We start from the raw sequence: 24,895 nt of genomic DNA, 5'->3' as shown, positions 1-24,895 counted from the left end.
CACGGGGAACAACCCGGAGCCCTGAGAATCAGCATTGGACTGTGTTTTATTGACAAAGCCTCACCGTTCCTGGCGGTCACGAGGTTTTCTCTTCTACATTTTAGGGCGAACGGTTTACGCTGCCTTCATCTTCGCCCCCGCCATGGTTCCCAGAGGCCAGCTTTGTACCGCGCACGCTGGCTCCACCCCCCCCTCCCCCCGACCTGCCCCTCGCGGTCTCGGTCCATGGTGGCGTGGGTGCAGGTAACACCGTAAACGGGCAGCGGTGGGCCGGCGACCCGGACGGCAGCGGCGGCTCTGGTTGGAGAAGAACCTTCCGGCAGAGGCAGCTCGGGTGCTCAGGGTCACTTAGCCGGTGACGGCGGGCGGCTGTTCTGAGCGGGCTGCCGGGAGAAGGGCTTCTCCCTTCCTGTCTCGCCCGAGCACACTTGTCCGTACCACAAGGAAGCCACGTGCCACAGACGTGGAGAACGGACCACAGCGTCCAAGTCAGATCTGCTCAGTGTGTTCTGTCCAGACTTCATTTTTCCCGAGGATGGCAGAATTATGGCGGCTCGACCTCAAAACTGAGGGATTTCCTCCAGAGCGTCGCCTCCTCTCTGCTTCCATTGGCCGGCGCGAGACGCGTCTTCTGCTACGGGACACAGTGGGCGTGGAGTGGAGCGTGAGCCCACGCTGGTCCCCGTGCCCAGCCGCCGGCGCCCCGAGCTGCCGCCGTGAGCGGGGGTGGGGAGCCCCGGTGCTGTGCGCACGGCCCGGGGTCAAGATGGCTGGCGGTGAGGGCTCCTCAGAGCCTAGGTGCGCCCGCAGCTGGGGCACGGACGGTCCGGCACGTTCCGACCGGGCTCGGGCCGTGGCGTGCGGCCCAGCCCTTCCTCCGCCTTGCCGCGGGGCCGACCCGGCGTTCGGGCTCCGCCGGCCCGGCTCCGCCGGCCCTACACCGCGCTGCTGAACTTCACGTCTGACTGTTCGGTGCTGTCCGGGATGACCGCCTTCAGGGCGGCGTGGCAGAAGCGGTTCAGGGCCGACACGCCGGTTTTCTGCTCGATGTACAGCCTCAGTTTGTCCCTGAAGGTCTCCCCCAGGAAGCTGTAGATGAGGGGGTTCAGGCAGCTGTTGGAGAAAGCCGCGAGGTTGACGATGTGGCCGGTCAGGGGGTAGGCGTGCCGGAAAGACTGCTGGCAGGGAGCGGCTCCGGGCGGCGTGCGCCGCAGCAGGTGAACGCTGATGAACACGTTCTCGGGCAGCCAGCAGATGAAGAAGACGAGGACCACGGCGAAGATCATGCGGAGCGCCTTCTGCCTCCGGGGGCGCAGGCCTCGGTGCTTGTGAGCCTTGACGAGGACCCGGACGATGAGCGAGTAGCACAGGCCGATGATGGCGAAGGGGATGACGAAGCCCAGGGTGACCTCGAGCCACTGGATCTCCTTGACGTCCGCGAAGCAGAAGCAGACCTCCTCCGTGTGCTGCAGGTGCACCGCGGTGAAGGGCACCAGCGTGGCGGACACGGAGGCCATCCAGATGAGGCCGCAGCTCAGCCGGGCGTGGTGCTTGGTGCGGAACGGGCCGGAGCGCACGGCCCTGGCCAGGGCGAGGTAGCGGTCGAAGCTCATCCACGTGAGGAAGAAGATGCTGCTGTACATGTTGATCTGCAGGAAGAGGGACATGAAGGTACACAGCACGGCGATGTCGTAGTACTGCTCGTCCAGGTTGAACACCTCGATCAGGGAGTCGGCCACCAGGATGAGGTCGGCCGCCGCCAGGTTGATGAAGTACAAGTCGGGGATGGTCATCTTCTCCCGGAAGCTGATGTTCACCACCAGTATCAGGATGTTCCCCACGAAGCCGATGGGGAAGAGGAAGATGGTGTACAGGCAGGACAGGAAAAGCCCGATCACGTACTGCTGGTGCTCGGAGAGCTCGCCCGTCCGGTTGGCCAGGACGCTGCCGGGGAGCGTGCGGGACAGGTTGAGCTCCGGGGAGGTGCCGTTGTGAGCGGCCGCGTGCGTCTCCATGCCGGAGACGGGCGCCGGGGGCGTCTCGTCCGTGTCCCCGGGGGCACAGCTGTCCAGGTCTGCCGCACGGCTCACAGAAGCCCGACGCGAACAGTCAGTCCGTCTCCGGAAAGACAGGCGATGCTCTGTGAAGGGAGCCAGGCGTTTGCAAGATCCGAACTCCTCCCGGGCAGCGCTGGGGGCGGCGCGGGTCTGTCCCGCGGGCAGCCGGGCAGCCGGAAAAGGCCCTCCATGTCCACACCACGGGCGGCGCCCGGCCTGGGCCCCTGGGGGGCGGCGGCCGCTGCGGTCAGGCCCGCCGGGTGGCGCTCACCACCCGCACACCTGAGAGGGAGAGACGGAAGACCAGTGAGTCTGTGACTCGAGTCTTTCACGGCTCCCCGCCAGGACGGACGCCGTGGCGGCGGGTGGCCCGGGGGGACGGGTGGGGCGGGACGTGAGGTCCCGGCGTCTCGGAGATGTGGTTGTCACTGAGCCGAGGGAGGGGAGTTAAGTGCAGAAAGTGCCCCGTTTTCTGTCCCCAGGGCTCCCGGGCCGCTCAGTCCGAACCGGAGCCTGGGCGGTGAGTCATGCTACCGCGCGGTGGGCGCCTTTCTTAAAAATAGCCGAACAGCAGGCTCATGAAGGAACGCGGCCGTTGGGTCTGGAACTCTCAGGAAAAGTACTATCTGCCAGCAGAGGAAATCAAATTTATTTCGGCAGCTGTTGGGAAGAGGACCAAGATGGGAAGGGAAAAACCCAGCGTCTGTGAAGACGGCCGACCCGGGGTGCTCGATGGAAACTGGAGCAGAGCCTCTCACGGTGCGACAGAAAACAGATCTAGGTTTTCCTGCTCCCCACGCTCGGGTGCCCCCACACGGAACTTTCTTCGTGATATGACCTGAAGTACCGAAAACAGTCCTTGGCTTAGGAAATAGTGTTCGCTCAGCATTTTGATAAACTATCTGAAACAGCGAGTACGTTTCTGCAGTGATGTCTGTAACCTAGAAACTGCGTTAAAAAAGCCTCAGCCGCCGACAGGTCTCGTGTCCGAGGCCGCCCACCGCGACCCGGCTCGGCCCGAGAGTCGGGGGGAAGGGAGGGGAGTGCTGTCGGCGGCCGTGTGTGGGCCGCCACCGCTGGGGGTGCTCCCGGCCTCCCGGGGCCGGGGGCCCCCACGGAGGCCGAGGAAGCCGGCCCTGGCGCGTTAAAACGGCCTTGAGTTGTGTTTCTTCCGAGGGTTTTTGTTTGACCCTGTGAGACGGTCGGGGATCACTTTTGAAGTGTTGCCCAACCAGACCAGACACTCACCGAACCCTTGCTCAGGAGTCTTGCTCCAAAGGAAACCCCGAAAAGCAGAGCAGAGAAAGACCAGTCTCAGCCTTCAGGTCACATAGTGACCGAGAAGCGTTCGGCAAGCTTTGCTCGGCGGGCGTGGAGACGTCTGTGCTCTGTGTTGTGTCGTGTGTAGCAGACAGCGCCAGCGGGGACCTCATGAATGTCTAGCGTTTAAAGCCTCTCTCGTTAACTTGTCTGTAAGGAGCACGCAGAGCAGAGCGCCTGTTTGGCTCTCTGAGCTCGGAAACCTGGGCCGCTTCCGACCGTCTTCGGAGGAAGACACAGCGAGGGGCCCTCGGCGCGCGCTTCCCGCCGTCGCCAGCATAGGCTGCGCGGGCAGTTTTAAAGTGAGTCCTCTGCTCCTTTCCCACGCACGTGAACCCGCTGATCCTGGACGGATACTCTTATTGTCACCGTGCTGTAATGACGGGACGCGGGAACTAGCATGGGCCTGCTACTGACACCGCCCTCACGAAGGTGGACCGTGGATGTGTAAAGGCGCGTGTCATTGTGGTCTCGTTTCGGTTCGGGTTTCCACTGCCTGTCCAGCTCTAGAAAACCAAAACCAGGGGCTCAGTCGGTTGGGTGTCCGACTTCGGCTCTGGGCACGATGTCACAGTTCGTGGGTTTGAGCCCCGCGTCGGGCTCTGGGCTGACAGCTCGGAGCCTGGAGGCTGCTTGGGATTCTGTGTCTCCCCGCCCCCCCCTCCCCCTTCTCAGCTCATGCTCCGTCTCAAAAATGAATAAACATTAAAAAAAATTAAAAAAAAAAGAAGGAAACTAAAACCACATTTTGTCAGGCCAGCTGGGTGTGTATCTTGGTGAAGGAACACCGGTCCACCCGGCTGTGTCGCCGGGCAAGCGTTTTCGTTGACTGGCTAACATCCTAACCGGAGGCAGGGCCTCGCTTGACCAACCTAACGACAGAGCGCCGGGGAGTCGGGGGACTGCTGCGCTGGGCACGCGTTACAGAAAGGACCTTTGCAGAAGCCTCTGCCCCGCAGCCCCGCTGGGGCTGAGCCAGGTGCGGGTTCGTGTGTGGAGTAGAGGCTTTGTAGCCTCGGTGCCTCTCTCACCGCAGGGTGACCTGTGTGCCCCCGTCCGCGTCCAGCTGTGACCACAGCGTGCCGCACCTGACGCGGGACCACTGAGCCGGGCCCGCCCGCGGTCTCCCCTCCCGTGACGGAAGAGGCTGCACGGCGGGTCCGCGGACTCCCACCGCGGCACCGACCCGAACGCAGAACCGGGAACCCGGGACCGAGACTCACCTGCGATGCAGCCGGCCACCCCAGCCCAGGCCGGCTCCGCGCAGGCCCTTCTCGTGTCCCTGGGAGGGCTTGTCGGCCGGCCTCGGCGGGTGCACTCCCGGCAGGCTGGAGGTGCGGCCGAGACTCTCCCTCGGGTGGCGGGAATTCTGGCCTCGCTTCCCCCCGTCGAAGAATGCCGGAGCGGTGGTCCTGCAAGGGGACGCCTGCCTGGGGCACGAGGCCGACCGGCCAGAACGCCCGTCATTGCTGCGGACTCGGAGGAGGCACCGCTGGCTTTATAGGCTTCCCAGGGCCGCCCATTGTGCTCTGCTGGACGGCCTCCCGAGGAGGCCGGCGTTAACCATTTTTTTGCCGGCTACTTTTCGCCCACGCCGTGGCGGTGAGCCCAGGCCCACCATGCATTTTTATGGAAGTTTCCAGACTTAACTGCTTTTCCTCACCCGCTGATACGACTTTCTTAAGTTTGAAAGCATCGTTAAGTAGGTTTTGTATACCTTTTAGGTGATGACCCATCGTCACCTACTGGAACTTAAGTACTCTTGCTTGTTTTTGAAACTAAACAGTAAATTTCCTGAACCTAGAGAATAGTGTGCAAATTATACAGAGAATTTAACCTAGGAATTTCACAAAGGCGTTTGCAGAAAGAAATTTAAACCTAAGAAATAGCAGGTATTTGGGGCAAGCACGTTAGGAAGCAGAGTGGTTTCTCTGCCGTGGGGATGAATCGTGTCTCCTCTGTCTCCTTCCCTTTACTCTGGAAACCGCCGGAGTGCACCTGCCCTGCAGGCTCTGTGACCAGCCACGGCCACAGCCCTTGTGCAGGGGGGGATGGCCCCGGTCCCCAGTCCCAGGGCCTGACCGCCCCGCGAGTAGCTGCTGTCTCCCGGCACCCCGGCGGCCTGGAGAGAGGCTGGCAGGGCCGCCCCGGCCCCAGGCGCGTTCCCAGGCGCGCGCGTCAGGTCTGGAGGGCCTCTAGGACCTGCGGGCCCTGGCTGCTTGCGCCAGCTAATGCGGTTGTCAGGGACATCACGTTTTCGTTGACCTCGTACCTCCCTCTTGGTGGCTTTTCTCTTTTTAAGTCCTTTTGAAGTTGTGAGATTGAAAACTGAGGGCCATCTTTCGTATTTCTGAGCGTGAATGAGCCAGATGGCAGCAGCTGGCACCGTGGAGGCTGCCGTGTGCTCCTCCCGGAGGGGAGAGAGGCTGGTTTCAGGCTGGAGACGGAGGCGTCTGGCGGCCCGCGGGTCGTCGGCACTGGGCGCCCCTCCGGTCACCTGCACGGTGGCCGCTAGCGTGGCCCCCCTTCACGGTCTGTTTTCACAGAGCCTGTTTCAAACGAGCTGGAAGGTGTTTTGAATGATCATAGCTTCACATCTTTCAGATATTTGTTTTGGGAAATATACACGTTTATCAACAGAGAATGCTGTGTTAAATTTCCTTTGGATAAATCTTTAACACCCGGCGTTCTTTCCGACTTAGGATTGAGCCATGATCCTCATCTGTTAGCTTCTTACAGTGTTGAATGACATCGTGACACCGCGGATGCCATTGTGCGCTGAGACCTACTTCAGCCGGCCGCTCCCTCCGCACGATGGCGACGCTGCAAGTGCCCAAGGACACGATTTTGAAAGAAATGAGTCATGAGAAAGTTAAAACTTCTTCTTGAGTTAAAAGTAAATAAATAAAATAAAAACCTAAGCCTTGAAATAGCCAAGACATGTCACGTAAACACAGCCGCGGACTGCTCGCCCCAGCCCGTGGCCTGCTGGCCCGCGGCCCCACTGGGCCCCGGGGCCGGGGAGGACCTCCCGGTAGCTCCGGGGGTCCCCTCTGCGCGCCCTGCTGAGTTCACGGCGAGCTGGAGGGCCCTGAGGCCGGCGCGCTGACGTGGACGAGCCTGGGGCTGCCAGGTCTCAGGGCACCAGAGGTGGTCACCTGTCGGCCCTCGCGACTAGTTAGCATAAGGGACAGAACCCTGCTTTTAGGGTTTCAGTCCACTGAACCCGAGCTGGCGTTTGCGTGGCCAGGGACGAGAGCATCTCGCGGACGTCTTGCAATGCGTGGAGACTTCCTGTGAATTTAAAAATCTCCAGAGCGTTCACGTGAGGCTTCATTTGCTAAGCGCTGAGTGTGTTGCATCCACTAGCCCACGTAACCCTCGCCGAGCACCCAGTGCTGCCCGCGTGAGAAGCCTGAGCTCAGGCACGGTGGCCCTAAGCCTCAGTCTGGCCACTCTGAGGCCCAGGGTCCTCACTGGCACACAGCGTGCTTCCCACGTGGCTGGTGCCCTGTAACAGGGTTGTCTCAGTGCTGAACTGGACTCGTTTGCAGGTTTTTCTGTCCGTCCCCAGGATGGGATGATAGGGAAACGTCAAAGGAAATCAAGTCTGGTCAGCTTTCATTTAGTTAAATTTGCAGATGCAGCTCGGTAACGGGCATGGCGCAGAGCACAGACATGTAGTAAAGCCAGGAGGCCTGCCTGGCTGAGGGGACCCCGGGAACCCTCACCCTCATTCCCAGGTGCTCCAGGTCCGGCGCTGTCTGCATGCGGCGGTCGACCTTCCCCACGTCCCCACCCCCGCCAGCCCTGCTCCTCTGTGACAAAGAATTGTGCCCCCACCCGCAGAGGGACCCCTGAGGTGCAACGCAGCGCCCCAGAGGGAGGACGCCCAGTCTCTGAATTGCCAGGCCCTGCTTTCTCCCTCTGCGGTCAGCTGCCCCATGACCCTGGGTAAAGTGGGGGTGCATGGGGGCGTGGTTGGAGCTGCGTGATGCTGGACACCCGCCGTCTGTCGTCCTTGTCCTCGGGTGGGGTCTGTCCTTCACCAGGCGGCCTGCCTCACCAGACGCCAACACGGTCCCGGACGGCTGGGCCCCCATTTCCCGTGGCTGCCACAGGGAGAGCGCGTGTCCATCCAAGGGGTTCGCAGGGCAGCCAGCGGAACTCGGCTCACGGTTGGGACCCCACGCGACGTGGCTGCCAAGCATCAGAGCCCGTCGTTGGCGGGAAGCACGGCCCAGCCGGTGCGCTGCTTGGGGGGGGGTTAGCGGGGGGGGGGGGGGGGCAGGCGGGCAACACTGCCCACACTGCCTTTCGTGCATTTTCTCTGCTTAGCTGAGCTGGGGGAAGCCGGGAGCCCCTGCCCATGCCTGGGCGGTAGGTTTCTTTGAGACGCTTACGAAGCCCTTCTGGGTCTCGTCCTCACGAGACCTAACCCTAAGCCTGAGCACTCAGGCAAGCACCACCTCTGTGAAGACCGAGGCCGGGCCTAGAGCGGCGGGGGCACGAGCGTGGCCAAGGATCGCTGTGCATGCTCCCCTCGGGGAAGCCGAGGGGCTCAGTCTGCCGCAGGCTGGCCGGGCGAGGAGTGGCCGGTTAGGAAACACTGCAGGCCCGCCTCGAGTCCGCAGACATCGGCCGGGGCCGAGTGTCGGAACCTGACATTCTGGACGAGCCGGGGGGCGGGGGGGTGCCCACCGGGCACCCCCTCCCGTTTGAGCTCCGCGCCCATGCCCGTGGGAGCCTGCGCGTCGGCACTGCCATCCGTGCGACTCCGGCGGCAGGCAGTCCTGGGCGTGTGCAAAGGTGTGTGTCCAGACCGGGGCGCGCCGAACGGACACCGTCTGCGCGGAGGCCGTTCGTTAGAGAAAAATCGACGGGAGTCCGCAGACCCGCCATGCGGCCTCTTCCGTCACGGGAAGGGATCGTAGGTGTCCAGGTGCCGGCCAGCCTCCGCGCAGCCTCGCTCCCCACTCACCCTCGGGCACTTTGTGACACCGAGAAGGCGCGGTCCCCATGGTTTCGCTGCTGTTGACTCTTTGGACAGCTGGGCCCCTCTCGGCCGTTGCCCGGAGCTCTCTGCACATTTCCTCTAGTCCTTTGAGAGCGAGGTGCCAGCGGCAGCCGGAGCGCAGCGCGTGAGGCTCGCACAGGCTAGGGATGGACAGCGCACACGCGGTTCCGCCTGGGGCCGTCCGCCAGTGGCACGTCCTAGGAGGTCTTGCTGGAGACCTGGGTCGACCTGGCTCGTCAGGGAGAGGCTCAGAGCCGGAGGAAGTGGTTTCTTCCTCCCCCTCCCCCCACCCCTCAGTTCTGACTCATCCTTGTGAAATCGAGCTCTCCTGTCAGCCTCCTGGGTGCACGTCTCACCCCACTGCTGGAAAGCCACGGTTCTGCACGCTGCCTTGCTTCTCTGTGGCTCCTGACCCTTCTCTTGGCTCTGTCCTTGAAAAGCTCCCGTGGTCAGTGTGTCCCATCTGTCCCCGGACGGGGGGTCAGCGGACAAGACCTGCATGGCACGTGCGACAGCCGCCCGTCCCCACGGGGCCTGCTGTTCCTGGGGCACCTTCATGTTCCAGAGGACCGGCTTCCCCACCTCCTCTCCGGTCAGAGCAGGACCTCCTGGTGTCTCAGACGTTGGGCCTCCTTATACGATTTGTTTAAAGAAACGATCCTGCCGCTCGAAAGAAAACGTTTGAGAACCACCGACTGACATTCCTGTGGCTGGGTTCTAAAACTATCCCTTTAGCCAGAATGCTGAGAAACTCCGTGGGATCAGATTCTCTAGGCCTGGTTTCCGTGTCTGCTGTCCCAGCCCCAGTCAGCTGTTTCTCTGAGGAGCGCTGAACACCCGTGAGCCTCACCCCTCCTTCGGGTTGCAAACTCACAGGCTGTCGGTGTCTGTTGCTATGTATTTGTACATTAATTTAGGTCCTTCCGCCTCTGGCCGTGAATGAGTAACATAAGGGGGCTTGCCATAAGCCATCAAAAGCTGGGTAAAATAAAAGAATGAGCTGTTTTGAGACGTTGGGACGGTAGGCAGTGCGGGACCGTGGCCTCTGAGGAGGAAGCGAGTGCAGTGAGCCCCTGTTCTCACCCGGGCACCCGTCCGGAGTCAGGAGGGGTTCCTAGCAGTGCAGGATGACCGGACCACGTTGAGGGGACGGGATTGGATTTCTGGAAGCCTGAGGGAGCTGGAATTGGCAGGAGACCGGGCTGGGGAGTGGGGAGCCACGCTGAGAAAGGGCCCCCGAGGTCTGGAGAGCTGACCAGCTCCCAGAGTGTGCATCACGCTGGTCCGTGTCCCAATTCGCTGGTCAGGATAGAGGTGTTTTTGAGCGTTTACGACAAAGAGGAGAGAAGGGGTGCTGGAGTATTTAGGCCCCCCCAGACCTCACTAACAAAGCTTAAACACAGCTCTCCAGAGAATCCCGCAGATCTACAAGGAACAAAGTGTCCTCCAGAGTGAACTTCAGTCCTTTTTAAAAGGCGAGCCTGAGTGTGAAGTTCAACACTCAACAAGGGACGTTCACAACGTCCGGCATCCAATCCAGTAAAAAATTATTATGTCGCACGGGAAGGGGCGGCCCTCACACGTCAGCCGGGATGCCCTTTGTCCTGCTTGAGCCTCCTGGAGGGAGGGAGCGTCTTCCCTTCCAGGGGCTCCCAACTTCCTTGTTCGCCCCCTGCCAGCCTCTCCGGACGTGCGGGCGTGGGACTCACACCTGCCTGCCGTCCCCGGCACAGGCCGCGTGGGTGTGCCAGCGCACCGAGGAGCAGAAACGGAAGGGGAGGGGTTGTTTAAGCATGAAGTGTTTTAATGGCATGTTACAGAAGCTCCTTAACCACAAGACCCAAATCCTGTTTTTGCAAAGAAGCGGCATCAGCATTGAAGACAGGCTTGCAGACGGCACGCACGCCTTGGCCGTTAGCTTGCAGAGGAACGCAAAATATCCCTAAGAGTGGAAGCCATCCAGACAAAGGAGTGTTACTCTGCCCCGGAAAGAAGGGAGCCGCGAAGCCAAGAACGACGCGGAGGCACCTTCGACCCAGGTTACTGCGTGAAGGAAGCCAGTCTGGAGAGGCCGCCCCCTGGGTCATCCCAGCCGAGTGGCCTTCTGGGAAAGGCAGGGCCAGGGAGCCGGTAGAGGACGGGTGGGTGCCGGGGGCGGGGGGGGCGGGGTGGTAGGGGTGGGGGAGGCAGGGGTGGATAGGCAGGGCACGGGGGGGGGTGTCTTAGGGCAGTGGGTGCTCTCTGTGATGCCTTAATGAAGGACATGTGTCAGTATAGGTCTGTCTACACCCCAGGAGTGAGCCCACATGGGAACTGGGACTCTGGGTGACGGTGACGTGTCGATGTAGGTCCATCCCATGCATGTTGTGACAAATGCTCCGTTTGTGGTGGGGGTGTCACTGCGGGGAGGGTGTGTGGGTATTCCCTCCATTCCCTCTCACTTCAGTTGCAAACCTAATAAAATTGCCCTAAACAGTAAAGTTTTGATAAAAAATCAAAGCTCTCAAAGGCATGGGTTTCCTACAACCAGAGAGACACCTTCCCTTTGCCCGTTTCCTTTCTCTGTTCCACCAAGAAAATCTTGGTTTTTGTTTTTGTTTTTTAATCTTTATTTTTGAGACAGAGTGCAAGCGGGGGCGGGGCAGAGAGAGAGAGGGAGACACAGAATCCCAAGCAGGCTCCAGGCTCTGAGCTGTCAGCACAGAGCCCGACACGGGGCTCGAACTCACGGACTGTGAGATCGTGACCCTGAACCGAAGTCGGACCTTAACCGATGGAGCCACCCGGGCACCCCAACCAGGAAGATCTTGATATAAATGTAGCAAGAATGGTAAATGTACATTTTGGATTAAGGTTAATCATTGAACCTCGTATTTTATGTTTCATATGTTACCAGCCTTTCCGCAAATAATGTCAAATGGCGTGGCGGAGGCTTTAGGCACAGAGCTTTTCGCGGGCCACCCAGAGCTCCTGGCGGTGGGCACCGGCTGCCTGCCAGGCCACAGCGGGGCAGGAAGCGTCTTGTGGTGCTTTATCAGCACGCGGGTGACACTCTCAGACTCCGCCGATGGTGGCAAATTTAGAAAGATCAAGGCAAACTTCTTTGCTCTCGGTGCTACTTGCGAGGGCCAAACTCTCAGTGTTAAAGGGTAACCAGGTAAGAGCCCTTCAGGGCCAGATTATAACGTGGCCATAAATTCTGTCGTTGTCGTCGTCTGACCGGGGTAGGGGTAGAGACCGGTGCCGGCCAGCGGACACGCCAACCGTGGAATCACCCATTAGAATTGAGGACCTGTCAGCCCAGTCAGATGTGTTCGGCCGGCTCCTGCCCGGACACTCACTGCACCCTGCATTCGCAGGGTTTCCTGTCGCTGCAAAGCCTTGGTTTGAGCCAAGCTCTGGAGCGTGTGCGTAGGTGGAGCCCGATGCCGGGAAGCTCGTTCTCCGCGCCTTCAGACGGTGCTGTTCCCTACCCGCCAGGCACGCCCCCTCATCGCCCGTCGTGCTCGTCTGCTGCATCGCCTCCCCCCCCCCTCCCCCCCCCACTCTCTTCAGGGACAAGCCGTCCCGGGCCTCTCCCTTCCGGCACCGCCGGGCGAGGCCTGGGTGAGGTGCTCCGGGATGCTGAGCGGGGCCTGTGGAGGAGGAGGCCGGCCAGGGAAGCCACACGGCTCTCCCCAAACGGGACCCGCTCCGCGGGGCTCGTGAGGAGCTCGTCCCCGGGCGAGCCCCCGTCCCTCTGCAGCGTTGGCCGGGCCTGCCACAGGAGTGCGGGTGGTACGCCGGCCGGCGGGCAGACGCGCTCGGGGCGGCGGCCGGAACCACGGGGGGAGCGGGGGCCGCGTCCCTCCGGGGAGGGGCCGCCCGCCGGGCCGGCCCGAAGCCCGGGCTGACCTTCACGACTTCATACTCGGGCCGGGCGGTCGGCGGGTCTCCCTGGCACAGAGTGGCTTCGTACGGCACCCCGGACGTGCCCGGCGGGGCCGCCGGCCCCGGGGAGCTGCAGGAGGCGCGGCCCGCCGCGGCAGCCGGGCTCGCCGCAGGCCCGCGGGCACCCTTGGCAGCCGGGCGCAGGCGGGGCGGAGAACCCCGCGGCGGGAACTTGAAGGGCATCGCCAGCCGCACGTACCGCGCGTCGAAGTAGCAGATGCGGGCGGGAAGGAGAGGACGGCACAGCCCGGGTTGCTGGCGGCGCCGAGCGAGAGCAGCGTCACCGGCCCCTTGGTGCGGCGGGGTCTGGCAGGAACGCGCGCAGGCCGCCCCGCCGGCCTCGGCCCTTTACGAGGGCGGTCAGGCCGAAGAGCCCGGCCGCCTAGCTCGCCGGGACACACGGGGCCCCGTAGACGCGCAGGCGCCTGGAGAGACGCTCTGTGCGGCGAAGACGTCTTCCACCGCCATGGAGACGCGGCTCGGGTGCCGGGTGGTTCCCGTGGGGTCACCGTGGGGTCCCGCCAAGGGGTCGGTCGGGGGCTGTGTCTGTAGGAGGGGCCCCCACCAAGGTGAGTGGGCACGGGGATTGGTGTGGCAGCCCCCTTCCCTACGCGGGGCGCCCTGGAGCAGGGGCCTGGGTGCCTGTGACACCGGGCAAGGGTGCGAGGACGTGCCCACCCCGCTTTCCAGACGGCCCCTCGGCCCCTCCTCCCCAACGTCAGCAGGACCCTTCTCGCATGAGAGAAACGCCTTCTCCGAATGAGGTTACGTCCAAGCCCCGCCCCGAAGCGTGTGCACCAGGGGCCTTGATCCCCCGACGCGGCTGGAGGACCCGGTCCGGAGCCCCGCCAGCGAATCGCGCTCACTTCGGCCGGGGCTCTGCCTCGTGGCGGAACGGCCGCAGTCCACACGGTCGTGAACCACGTCGCCCGGCTTCTGGACCCAGAAAAATTCTGACGGACTCTGGCCTGAGGGGACCGTGCTCGCAGCGCCCCCCGTAGAGACTGAAACGCGGCGCGCCCTGGCCGCTGCCCCCAGGGCCCCGGGGGGGGGGCCCTTGCGCCCGAGGCCGGGAGCTGTCTTACTGCCTCCGGGCTGTGAAGTCCTGAGTCGGGGCTTTAAGTGACAGTGCCGTCAGGCTCGCGGCCTTCCCAGCCGGTCCTTTGTCACAGAAATAATTCCGTTTCTGTGGACGTGTGTGCTCCCCGTTAAACTTTAGCTAAATGAGGCTGCTCGTTCTTTGAAGGAAGGCGAAGGAATAAAACCGGGAAGCTGATGTTAATGGAAGGCTCCCGGGTGGGCCCGGCCCCACCGCCAGCTGTCGTTTTCTCTGCGCGGCGCCCCGAGGGCCCGGCTGGCAGAGCCACGCGGTGTGGCCACCCTCCGCCAGCACGTGATTCAGAAGTAGAGCGCGCAGGTGAACGGCCTTTCTTCCCGCCATCACACGAGGGCGCTCTGAATAACACCCCGTTCACTAGACCCGCAGGTGGCTCGCGCGGCGTCTTCGCGCACACGGACTCCTCGCGGGCTCTCCTTCTTGCCCCCTGACGCCCCCCGGCGCCTCACCTGTGTGACAGCTGTGGGGTGCACCGTCCGGGGACTGGGGGGGAACGCCTCGTGTGCTCGCTTGATCTGGCGCACGGACAGCTCTGCCCGCGGACTGACCCCGCTCTGACCGCTGCTCCGCACCCCGCCTCGGCGCCCCTCCTCCGCACCCCTGCTCCGCACCCCTGCTCCTCGCCCCACCTCTGCGCCCCTGCTCCGTGTCCCTGCTCCGCACCCCTCCCCTGCACCCCACCTCCGCACCCCACCTCCGCATCCCTGCTCTACACCCCTGCTCCGCACCCCACCCCGACGCGACGTGAGCGCACATGTTCCCCAGGCGCCCATCTGGCCGGCTTTGTCCGAGAGACACGGTAAATCATGATGTTGTCCATTGCTGCTGCTTATGGTGATGAGTGATTCCCGGGCCGCTGAGGGACCTCACAATTAAGAATAGTGGCCGGACTGAGAGGAAGTGATGCGGCATGTTAATCTTTAATTAAGGCAAATTGGAAAGAAGATCCTGTGAACATTGACCACAGGTCGGGAAACCGCATTAGGCTGTCCCCGTGTCCGATCCCCGCAGCTGGCCAGTGTTCCGGGCACTTCCTGGGGCGAAGGGTATCGTCTTTGCCGGTGGTTTGGGGGGCATTCGTTGTCGGAGGCCCCCTGGCTTGTGCCAGTGCACTCTGTCATCTGATTTGGTGGCCGGGCTCCGGGTCACCCAGCCAGGAGGACGGAGGCCTCGAGAGCTCGTCCCAGACTCGTCAGCCTGTCGACTGCTTCTCGCCTCGCCCTGTGCTTTTCTCCCGAAGCAGGGGGCCTTCCTTGGGGCCGAGGGGGCTCCAGCCTCACCGTGTCGTCCGCGTGGCGGGGCCGGGTGCCGGCCTCCACACTTGCTCGTGTCTGTAGACCACCCGCCTGCTCGCCAGGCTCCAGGACAGCCCCTTCCCAGGCAGGGGGACATTCAAGGAAAGGAAGGCCCCAGTGTGTCCCAGCAGCACACAAAGCAGGGTGCTGTCCCCCCCGCCCCCCCCACCCAAGCTCCATCTCCTGGGTTTAACTGAGGTTTGCCGGCTCTGGTCCTTGGGCCCCGAGGCTGCGTGGGCAAAGGGTGCGGTTCTGGCACCTCTTTGTGCCTTCGGAATTGGGCCCAGGGGTGAGGCGTCCCTGCAGGCGACAAGGCCGGCTGTTGGTGAGGCCAGCCTGGGCGGGGCTGCCGGGCTGTCTCAGGTTGGCTCCTTCTGGGCCCAGGAGCACGGGGCCCTCTCCGGGCGGTGCACCTGCTGCCCACGGCCCCGCCCGCCTTGTCTCTCCGCTGACAAGGAAGAGGCCGAGGGGCCGAGGCTGCCACCAGGGGCCGGGCTGCTTGCCTCCTCTCTCCTCGGGGCCACCTTTGGGTCGTGTCTGGAAAGAGAACACGGAAACGTGGAAGACGGGTTCTCGCGAGATGTCCGTGATTCCTGCTCTCCCGCTGCCCTCGCACTCGCGTCCCTGGCTCTCAGCTCTTCCCTACGGCTTCTCTTGGGCCCGGCAGTCCTCCTCCCGCCCCCTCCCCCCGCTTCCCGTTCACCCCAGAGGGGCGGAGGGCAGTGGGCAGAGAAGACACCGGGGTGGGCTCCCCAGAGTCAGGGCCTTCACTGGCGCCGTTGGGACGTCCCGAGTGTTTACCACCCTCCACACGCTGTTGGAAGCACTTACGACGATTTCCTCAAACTCGACAGTTTTCCACAGGAGGTAGGGACGCGCCAAATCCTACTTCACGGCACAGGTGACTAAGCCACAGAGCAACGGAGTCATCTCTTTGGTCACCCAGGAACTTAAAGCATCAAGGCCTGACCCTGGACTTTTCCAGAATCCTCGTGCCTCAGGCACTTTCTCCCTCGGCGTGATGCCGTGATGCCGTGGTGCCGGGTCAGAGGTCATTGCTGTTTGATGCTGGGCAGTTCCCCCGCTCAGAGAGGGGTGGCTTGTGCGTCCGCCACTCCAGGGACGTTTGGGTTAATTCCAGGATTTGGCTGTCACGGCTGCTTTACGGTTTTTATACACGCACGTACATTTTTACAGGCAAGCATAGTATTTTTTCCCCTTGGGTGGATACTTATAAGCGGGAACGCGAGGTTTTCTTGTTCGTTGTTAAATTTTCCGTTTGATAAATGTGACGTCACGCGTTGTAAAGACGAGGCGTATGGTGTGTTCCTGTGAGGAGAGTCCCGCCGTGGTGGTGTTGGCGAGGCCTCCCGTCATCCTGTCTGCGGTCGTCGGCTGTACGCTGGGTCTCTGTGCCTTTGTCGCCTTTGTCACCTCCCGTTCACGTGTGTGTCCTCACACGTCGTTCGTTTTACCCCCACCCCCACCCCCCTCCCTCCATAACCACCGTCTCCCTGGTTTTTTTCTTTAAGTTTATTTCAAAAGACGGAGAAGCGTGTGAGCAGGGGAGGGGCAGGAAGAGGGAGAGAGAATCCCGAGCAGGCTCCGCCCAACCCTGGGCTCCAGCACAAGCCCTGAGACCGCGACCTGAGCCCAAACCAACACTCTGAGCCGCCCAGGTCCCTGCCAGTTTTTACAGCGGGTTTAACCTCCTTAGCTTCCACGTGTGTGTGAGTCACGCGGGGCTTGTCCTCTGATTTGCCTCGCTGAGCGTGGCGCGTGGCCGGTCCGTGTGCCGGTCCACGTCACGGGTGGATGCTGTCCCACTGTGCGCGTGCCCCGTGTCTTCCCGCGCCGTGCACCTGTCGATGCGCTCGGACAGTTTCTAACCTGACGTGAGGCTGCCCGCGTCGGTCCGCGAGGCCGTGCTGTTTTGCTTCCCTGCCAGAACCTGCACTTACCCACCCCTGTGCTAAAGCCCAGATCTTACCTGAGACTCCGAATTCCCTGGAGACGAGCCGACCCTCCAGGACCGCCCGTGCTTTGTTCCAGTGCCAGTGTTGGGCTGAGAACCAGGGCTTCTGGGGCCCTTTTCTGAGCCACGAGGAAGGGCTGCCAAGGTCCAGCTCCAGGGTCCCCGGGGAGCCGGCCAAGGCCAGAGCTTTGAGAATTTTGTGTCCTTTACCGAAGCTCGTGGCTGTAGCTCCTCGGATGGTCTTCCAGGATGGGAGGAGGGTTGGTGCGCGGGGCTCCCTCGTCCTCCCGGAGCGGGGCTCTGGCCGGTGGCGCAGCCTGTGCTCCCCCGGGCCTTCCCCCTGCGGCCGCCTCCGCCCCCCTGGCTGCGTCGTTAGGGACCCGCGTGCCGTGGTTGAGTCTCCCTCCCGTCCCCGGGGGCTGTGCCGGGCGCACTCGGGTCCCCGCTTCTGCGTGGTCCTCGTCATCCCACCGGATGAGCAGTGGCTCCAGGGCTGTGACCCCGCTGCGGACCTCTGCCTGGTCTCTGGGTTTTCGCTCCCGTGTTTGTGTTTTGCTGGGTCCTTTCCAGTCCTGTGCCTGTCTCACAGGTGATCTGGGAAGGTCATAAGCTGCTTCTCTGTGTGGAAAGAGCATAAGCCTTTGAGGTCACATGGGGGTGTGCTGCATCTCCTGGGGGGAAGTGTGTGCACGTGTGTCCGTGTGTCCCCTGGAGGCAGCGCCCCGGGTGATTCCGCTGTGCTCTCGGCCCGTCTGGCCAGCGGGCACACACCACCCCCTCGATGCCCCGCGTCCCCGTGCCTGCAGCCCCGTGGGTCCCACATGTGAACCTTCGGGCACTTGTCACTCGGGGCGCCACCGTCTCCGGGCGCCGTGGCGTCTCTACCAGCTCGTGGCGTGGCAGGTGTGTGAGTGGTGGTGGCCGCGTTACACGCTCTGTGTCGATCTGGTGGCCGGGAGGTGGGCAGACGTTGAGCTACAGGATGGAGCACGTCGACGGCCTCTTGCCCCGCCCGGGCCCTCGGGAGGATTCCTTCCCGCGGTGTCCCGAGGCGCCAAGCCCTTCTCCCTCGCGGTCAGCTCCTCCCTCCCTGGCTCCCGCGCTCCCTCTGGCAGGACTTGGCTTCTTTAGCGCCTTCTGGTCTTGGCTGCATGAATGTTTCCATCCCAGTCTCCTGTGCTCCCTGCAGGCTGAGAGCCCCGGGGCCCGATGAGTCACCGTGCAGCCCATCCGTGGCCAGGCCCTGCGCCGTCCAGCCCGGCCCGCTTGACGGAGGCGCGGTGTGGAGGGCGTGAGCTTTCGTGGACCCGTGGGCTGGGACGGGAACACGAGGGGCAGTGTGGCTGCTTGCCCACACCCTTCTGTGGGGACCTGCTGCCGGGCAGCCCCCTCGTCCCCATCCTGGTCGCCTGAAGACGCGAATTCCCGAACTGTCCGGAATGTCGCCTGTGGCCTGTGGGGAAAATAACCTCCTTAAAAGGGTAAAGAGTGAAGGTTTCTTTCCGTTTTCCTCCATTTGAGTCTCCTGAGACCTTCTTCGTCTCTCCCGGACACACTTGATGTGCACACGTGCAGACACCTGCCCCCCGGGAGACACACGCGGGCACACACACCCCCCGCCCCCCAGGGCACGCCGCTCATGCCCCTCTGACCTGGAGGGAGCACCCGTTCTAACACAGTGGACGGACGCCCCGTCTCGCCTCTGTCCCCGCAGCCTTCGTGGGCACCTCTGTGTCCCTGCGTAGCTGGGAGGCCAGACCACACCTGTGGAAGGGCTTGCCCCTCCTGTGAGGGCAGGCCTGGCTCTGGGCGCTCCTGTGATCTCTCTCTGACCCTGGGCGCGCTTCCCCTGGGTTCCCTTGGCTCTGCAGCAGCGGGCTGGGAGAGGCACAGTGAGTGGAGGGCCCCATCCTGGAAAGGCCCATCCTTTCAGTCCCCTGTGAGAAGCTTCCCACCCCCACCCCCGGTCTGAATGGTGCTCAGGGCAGAGACGACGGGGATCTGCCAGCTTGGGGGCACTCGTTTGTGTCCACCGGAAGCCCCGGGGGCCCTGTGTTTGCCGGCACTTTCCATGTAGCGTGCTGAGGACAGCCTCTCCTTCCCAAAGCTGAGCCTGGGAGAGCTGGTTTTGCAAACCCACCCGTGGTTTGGAGATGCACCCTCCATCCACGTGGCCCTGGTGGCTGGTCCCCGTGGCCCTGCCCTCGTGGGCCATCAGGGCCGTAGCTCGAGAGAACCTGTAGCTGGAGCCCGGTTGGACAGGGCTGGTGGCCCCGTGAGTGAGACCGTGAGCCCCACAGAGCATCGCGGCAGAGGGCACCGCGCGGCCTGCTGTGGGGTCTGGGGCTGGGTGGGTGATCTGGAGGAGGGTGGGCGAGGGAGGAGGCGCCCGTTTTGACCAGATGGGAGGGTGTTGGTGTTCCGCGACCTTACGCTGTCTGCTTCCTGCCGGTCCCAGGACCACGTCCGATGCTGGCTCTCAGGGTGCGTGTCGCCCTGTTAGGGCCAGACTGGCCATCAGACTCTTATTTCTGTCCTCCCCCACGTGGCCACTGCAGTGTCCTGTGTCCTGGACTGTAGTGTGGGACCCTCGGCACCTCATAGCCAGCCAGCCGCCTGGTGACAGGGTGCTGGGGCCACTGTGCGGCCCTGCACACCTCTCCCCTACCGTCTCTGCTCTGCCGTCACTACCTTTCACGTCCGGCCTGGCCCTCTGCTGCCCTGACCCTCCTCGGGCTCCCGGCCGAGCCTGACTGGGAGCCGCCTGCCCCCTCAGGGTCCCACGCGGGACCCAGGCCTGTCCCCAGAGGTTGAAGGCTCGGCCCCTGGGCTTCCGTCATTGCCCTGTCCCAGCAGCAGGGGAACACTGGCGCTCTGTGGGCTGGGAGGCCCAGCTTTTCGCACCGTGGGTCTGTGATCTTGGACAAAGTGATCAGCCCGTGCGTGTACATCACCACTCAGCATCTTTATGAAGATTTTGTCAGATGGGGTTGTGTGTAGGAGCGCCCGGTTCCCTCCCACTTACGGAGAGGATTCAGCTGGTGGGGGGACCCTTTCCTTCCACACCACACTGAGCGTCACCTGAACACAAAGCCCGCCTTGTGCGGAAGCCTGGCCGCCCCTGCTCGCGTTGAAAACTCGAACCTTCCTTCCCAGGCCTCTGGGTAGAAACGCTGCCAGGTCTGGGCTCCCAGTTCCTCCCGACCGCAGTCGCGGAAAGAGCCCCCGCCCCCCGCCCCCCGCCCCCGATTCGTGCCCCATGAAACATACACGTCCCAGATGTGGCTGCTGGAAGGCATACACTGTGCTCTGCCAGACCGGACCTTCTCCGTGTTCGTGCCCCCGCGCTAGCCACGCCTCTGGCGGCTTCAGTCTGCATCCAGATGCGTGTGTTGCCCGTGGACAAGCCTTTCCGGTTCTGTCTTCAGGACACAGCGTTGGAGCCACTGATCATCTTTTTTGAACGAGGAAGCCCCGAGCGGTCCGTTCAGTCACTTCCAGGCTGAAAGTGTAGGAAAACGAACTCTGTTTTACTTTTTACCGGAGCCAGTCTACAGTATAAAGAAACCTGAGTTTTCAGAGTGAAGCGTCGCTCAGCCGTGAAATCGCCCGTCCCCCGGCCGGCGGCTGAGCGGGTGGTGGGGAAGCAGACGGAGGCAGGGAAAGAAAAGGAAGCCCAGAGGGTCGGCGGCTGACCTGTGCCGGGGCCTGTGAGCTGTGCAGGCGGCTCCTGTCCGCCTCCGGTCCTCCCCTCTCCGCGAGCTCCCTTGCGGGCAGCGGCCAGGCAGAGGCCTCCAGTTCTGTAAGGAGGACAGGAACTCAGTCTCAGGTCGTTCCAGCCACACAGGCCACACTGGGAACAGCATATGCTTTGGCCGCGTGACCCAGACAGGTTCAGGTCGGCCTGCGTACAGAGTCCCGGTGTGGCGGCCGGAGCAAGTAACGCGTGTGCCTCCCAGCGACTGTGGGCGCCCAGCGGTTTCCTGTGGATTCCACACGCTAAACGGTCCCTCCCAGAAAGCGGGCAGCGTCTGCAACTTGAAATAGGACCTAAAACCCCACCCGTGATACAGAAGAAGCCCTCACAACCTGTCTTGCCGAGGGAAAGTCCCCCGAAGCCTTCCCTTGAGAGCACTCGGCCCCAGGGCCCGCGTTGGCACCACCCAGGCCAGGATTGGGGCTCTGCCCTCTGCCCCCGGACAACGGGGTGTGGGCGTCAGGCAGCCGGAGTCCTGAACACAGAGGCGGAGTGATCCCTTATTGCCCTGCGGGCCTGTGCCTAGAGCCTCCCTCGGGGTCAGGCAGAGTCAGGGCGCTGTCGCCTGAAGGGCGCTGGTCACCCGTGGCCTGGCAAGGCTGGGCACGGGGCAGGTGCGAGTTTTGGAGGGAGGATGGGGTCAGCACGGAGAGTCAGGAAGTGGCCTGGGGGGTCCCCAAATTCCTGAAGGAAGGGGCCTGCCTCAAGGAAGTAAGAGCTGAGACACGGGTTTGGACGCGCGGCTTCCCTGAGCCAGCACCGGCGGGAGACGTGACGTGCGGAGCCCTCTGCGTGTCTCCCCCGCCAGGTGTCTGCATCCCTTATGCAGCTGGGGGACTTTTTCTGCAGCACCCTGCCCGCTGGGGTCACCGATGGCATCCAAGGGCCACGTGAGCTCCGTGCGAAACCCACAGAGGCTCCAGAGAGGCGAAGGACGCCCCCGGGAGCCCCGCACCAGCAAGGCTGGGGCTGGAGAGTGTTTTGTTTGAAGGTCTCTCACAACGTGTGGCCCCCACGGCAGTGTTGTTGCTGGCGAGGAGCTGACAAGGAACCGACAAGGAACCAGCCTGGGGCCTCTGTTCCCAGAGCCTGGGGTCGGAGGAGCTGCTTTGGAGTGGGGGAGCCTCCCAGAGGTTTGAGGACCACTGATAGGGGCTGACCTCCCCTAGCGATGGGAGACCTGGGGCCCGGGAGAGGGGGCTGGGCCACTGCCAGTCTCAGGCCTGAGTTCTCCTCTGGGCTCCCAGGGTGACGAGGTGCCTTGTCATTAGATCCCCGTGGCCACCAGCCCCCCGTCCCTGACGAGCGTGCGTGGCCTCTAGGGAAGAAAGGCCTCCAGCCCCCAGTGCACAGGCGAGCAGAGGAGCCCTGGGCTACGGCAGGGCCGGGTGTGCCTCCCTCGGCCCCCTGTGCGGGCGCTCGGGGGTCCGGAGCCCCTGTGTGCGACCCCAGCAGGGTCTCCAGGTTCCGAGTCCCCATGTGCAGCCCCAGGCCTCCCCCCACCCCCCCACCCCCCCACCCCCGCTTCCTGTCACGAGTAGGTTTACAGAGCTTCCCGCAGCTATTGGAAGGATGCCTGGGGATGACGCGGCCGGTGGGTGGGCACTGCCCCCAGAAAGGGCCCCTCCTGTGGACGGTGTCGTGGGGCGACGTTCTCGTCAGTGGAATCTGGGCCCCCCCTCCTTAGGCGAGAGTGAGCTCCCGGGGGGCAGTGCCCGTTTCTGTCGTACGCTTTGGGGGCATCCTGCCTCCCGCGCCCATGAGCTTGGGCCTTGGCGGTCTCTTCCTCCGAGAGCCCTGAGTTAGCAAGACAGCCTTCCCTGTGAACTCCCCCAGCCTCGCGGGGGAATTTCTGAGCTACTGGACGAGCGACAGGCCTGGCTGGCCACCCGCCCCCTCCCCGCCCCGACCTCCTGTCTTCCTTAAGCTGACAAAACCACGGTCCTCCCCAGCTGCTGCCACTGGGAGGGCCGGTGTGTGGTTTGGCTCCTGCCTGCGGTGCCCTCGGTGCGCTCGCTCTGTGCCGTGGCCCCCGCTGGCAGACAGGCAGCGTCCTCCTCCGGCCTGCATGGGCTGCTGCCTCCGCTCTCTGGGGTGCCTTCCCCACTCACCCTGGTCCTCTACCTGGCAGGCTTCAGCCGAGCCGGCCGTGGGCCGGTGGACGAAACACAGGACAAGCGTGGCTGCTAAAAGAACCACGGAGACTTACGTCCTGAGTCCCTGGTCCCGAGTGGAGGGGAGAGCCTGAAGCCTTGACATTGGGGGTGTCAGGCCGGCTGCTTAGCCCCCAGGACTCCGTCCCCTCCTGCAAATTGGCAGTAATTACAGCATTGCCCCTCGAGGTCTTGGAGGGCTAAATGAGCTAGCACACCTGGACGTGGGGGGCCCAGGACAGTCGGCAAAGCCAGGTTTCTGCCACGAGCCGGGACCCTCACAGAGACGAGGCCCCCGCGTGTGTCTGAGGTGGGCCGGCCTCTGCGGCCCAGCCTGGCCTGTCCCCCTGTCCAGCCCGCTGTCCGTCTACCGCTCGGGAGCCCCAGCACCCTCCTCCTGAGGGGTCTTGAGGACTCGGCCTGCCTTCTTGTCACATCCTGGCTCTGCGTGTCTGTGGACCCGCTTGGGATCCCCGCTTGGGATCGTCTGCGCCCCGAGGCCCCGGGCCCTGAATCAGGGTTGAGGCGCAGGAAGACACGGCTCCCCGGACGGGGCGCTGGGCCGCCTCACCCCCGGGCCTGCCGCCGCCTCGTGCGGCCACGTGCCCTCGGTGCCACGTGTGGGGCCAGGCGAAGGCGGTTTCCTGGCAGGCGCTGGCGAGGAGGTAAAAGTGTGTCCGAGCTCTGCATACACGAAGCGCACACGGGCCCGGGAGATGGGCGAGAGCGTGGAGGGGATGCCCTTGGCCCTACGCCCTCCCCTGCCCACGGGGCCGGCCCGTGGGTGGGTCGTCCCCCTGGAGCGGGAACTCACAGTGCAGGCTGCGGCCCAGCGGCCCTGTCCCCGATTCGCGGTGTGCGTCGCCGTCCCCGTGTTGGGAAGGCGGCAGCTCGTTCCGGGACCGGCGACTCTCTGTCACCCACCCCCGTCTCCCAGGGCGCACGGGTGGGTGTTGTCCTTGCGCGTGAGGACACGTTCTCTGCGGGAGGGACGTCTGTCCTCGGCTTTGCCCACGGCGGAGGTTGCGGACGTCACCGCGCCGTCCCGTGCGGCCTCCACAGGTGGCACACCCGTGTTCACGGCAGCCCCCCCCCCCCCCCCCCCGACAGCGGCCACAGGCGGAGGCAGCCCCGTGCGGGTCGATGTGTGTCGCACGAGGGGATGCGGTTACTCGGCCGTGAGGAGTGGTGTTCAGATACCGGCCCGAGGCCGGGGGGGGTGGGGGTGGGGGGGGTATAGACGTGGCACTCGGTGGGAGGAGCCACGTGCCGCGTGAGTCCACCGCCGTGCGTGTCGGGGGAGGGAAGCAGGTCCCTAGAGACGAAGATGAGTGGCTGCGGGGGAGTCACCTCTTCTGTCGCTTCCCGTAATACCAGCACTAACGACCCCTTGGTCTTGACTCTTGTCACTAAGACACCTTTCCGTGTTTGGGATTGGATGACTTGAGGCAAACGCCGCTGGCCTCCGCTGTTCTTAGGTGCGCGGAGCTTGCAGCCGCCCCCTCAGACGGCTTCCTCCTGCCTGACGGCAGCCGATCCCCGTTCCCCGGGCTCTGTCCCCCTTTGCTCTGTCGTCGTCCTGCTGCTGTCCAGACTACGGACTGACGCCTCCGTTCCAGCCCAGGCCGCGGCCTGGGAGCGAGCCCCGCAGACGTGGGGGCCGGCGTCTCGGGCTGGCCTGTCGCCAAGGCGGCTGGCCTGCCGGCTACTTCCTGATTTGTCTCCCGGCTCGCGTGGCCTCCGTCACCCGCGGAATCTCACAGCAGACCCGTAGCACTAAGTAACGGGGCTTTTTCAGACACTGGGGCATCTGGGCTTTGTGGACACATCTCTCAGAGGAAAACCGTATCTGGGTTATTGTGGCTCCGACCTGACTTCCCGTCGCAGTGCACGGCCCACTGGCCGTGTTTGCCCGGCTGTCCCCTTGCGGATGGGGCGCTGTGATGGAGTCTGGGAGACAGTTCGGGGATTGGAAGGCCACTGGGATCCAAGCTCAGGACGTCTGGACCCACCGGGAATTTGTGGTCTCCTTCCTTTGTGGGGAGCCGGCCCGTCTCTCCACGCCTCCGCCCAGCCGTCCAGCCCTCATCCCTGACTCCCCGCAGGACCACTCCACCCCGCACTGCCTCCCGCCCATCTTTCGGGTTCTGCCTCTGCTACTCACTTCTCCGTCTTGGGGCTGATGCTCCCTGGTGTGGCGTCCGGCCCCCCCGGGGCGCTGGCCAGCCTGTCCTTTGCCTGCCCGCAGGCCAGGCCTTGCCTTTCGGGCATTAG

At 63.7% G+C, this 24,895-nt stretch overlaps 2 protein-coding genes across 2 annotated transcripts in view; one reads left to right on the top strand and one right to left on the bottom strand.

Annotated features, from left to right (window-relative positions):
• CE3H7orf50 (chromosome E3 C7orf50 homolog) overlaps positions 1 to 24,895 on the top strand; it is a 109,254-nt gene that overhangs the window by 36,545 nt on the left and 47,814 nt on the right. The gene's annotated exons all lie outside the window — the stretch shown is intronic.
• GPER1 (G protein-coupled estrogen receptor 1) lies at positions 525 to 2,508 on the bottom strand. The gene has a single exon (XM_007089794.2). The coding sequence runs from the start codon at positions 2,013 to 2,015 to the stop codon at positions 936 to 938; it is 1,080 nt and encodes a 359-aa protein (XP_007089856.2). The 5' UTR covers positions 2,016 to 2,508; the 3' UTR covers positions 525 to 935.

The sequence above is a fragment of the Panthera tigris genome, chromosome E3 (assembly GCF_018350195.1).
Source record: "Panthera tigris isolate Pti1 chromosome E3, P.tigris_Pti1_mat1.1, whole genome shotgun sequence".
NCBI classification, from domain to species: Eukaryota; Metazoa; Chordata; class Mammalia; order Carnivora; family Felidae; genus Panthera; species Panthera tigris.
This window is presented reverse-complemented; position numbering and strand designations above follow the sequence as displayed.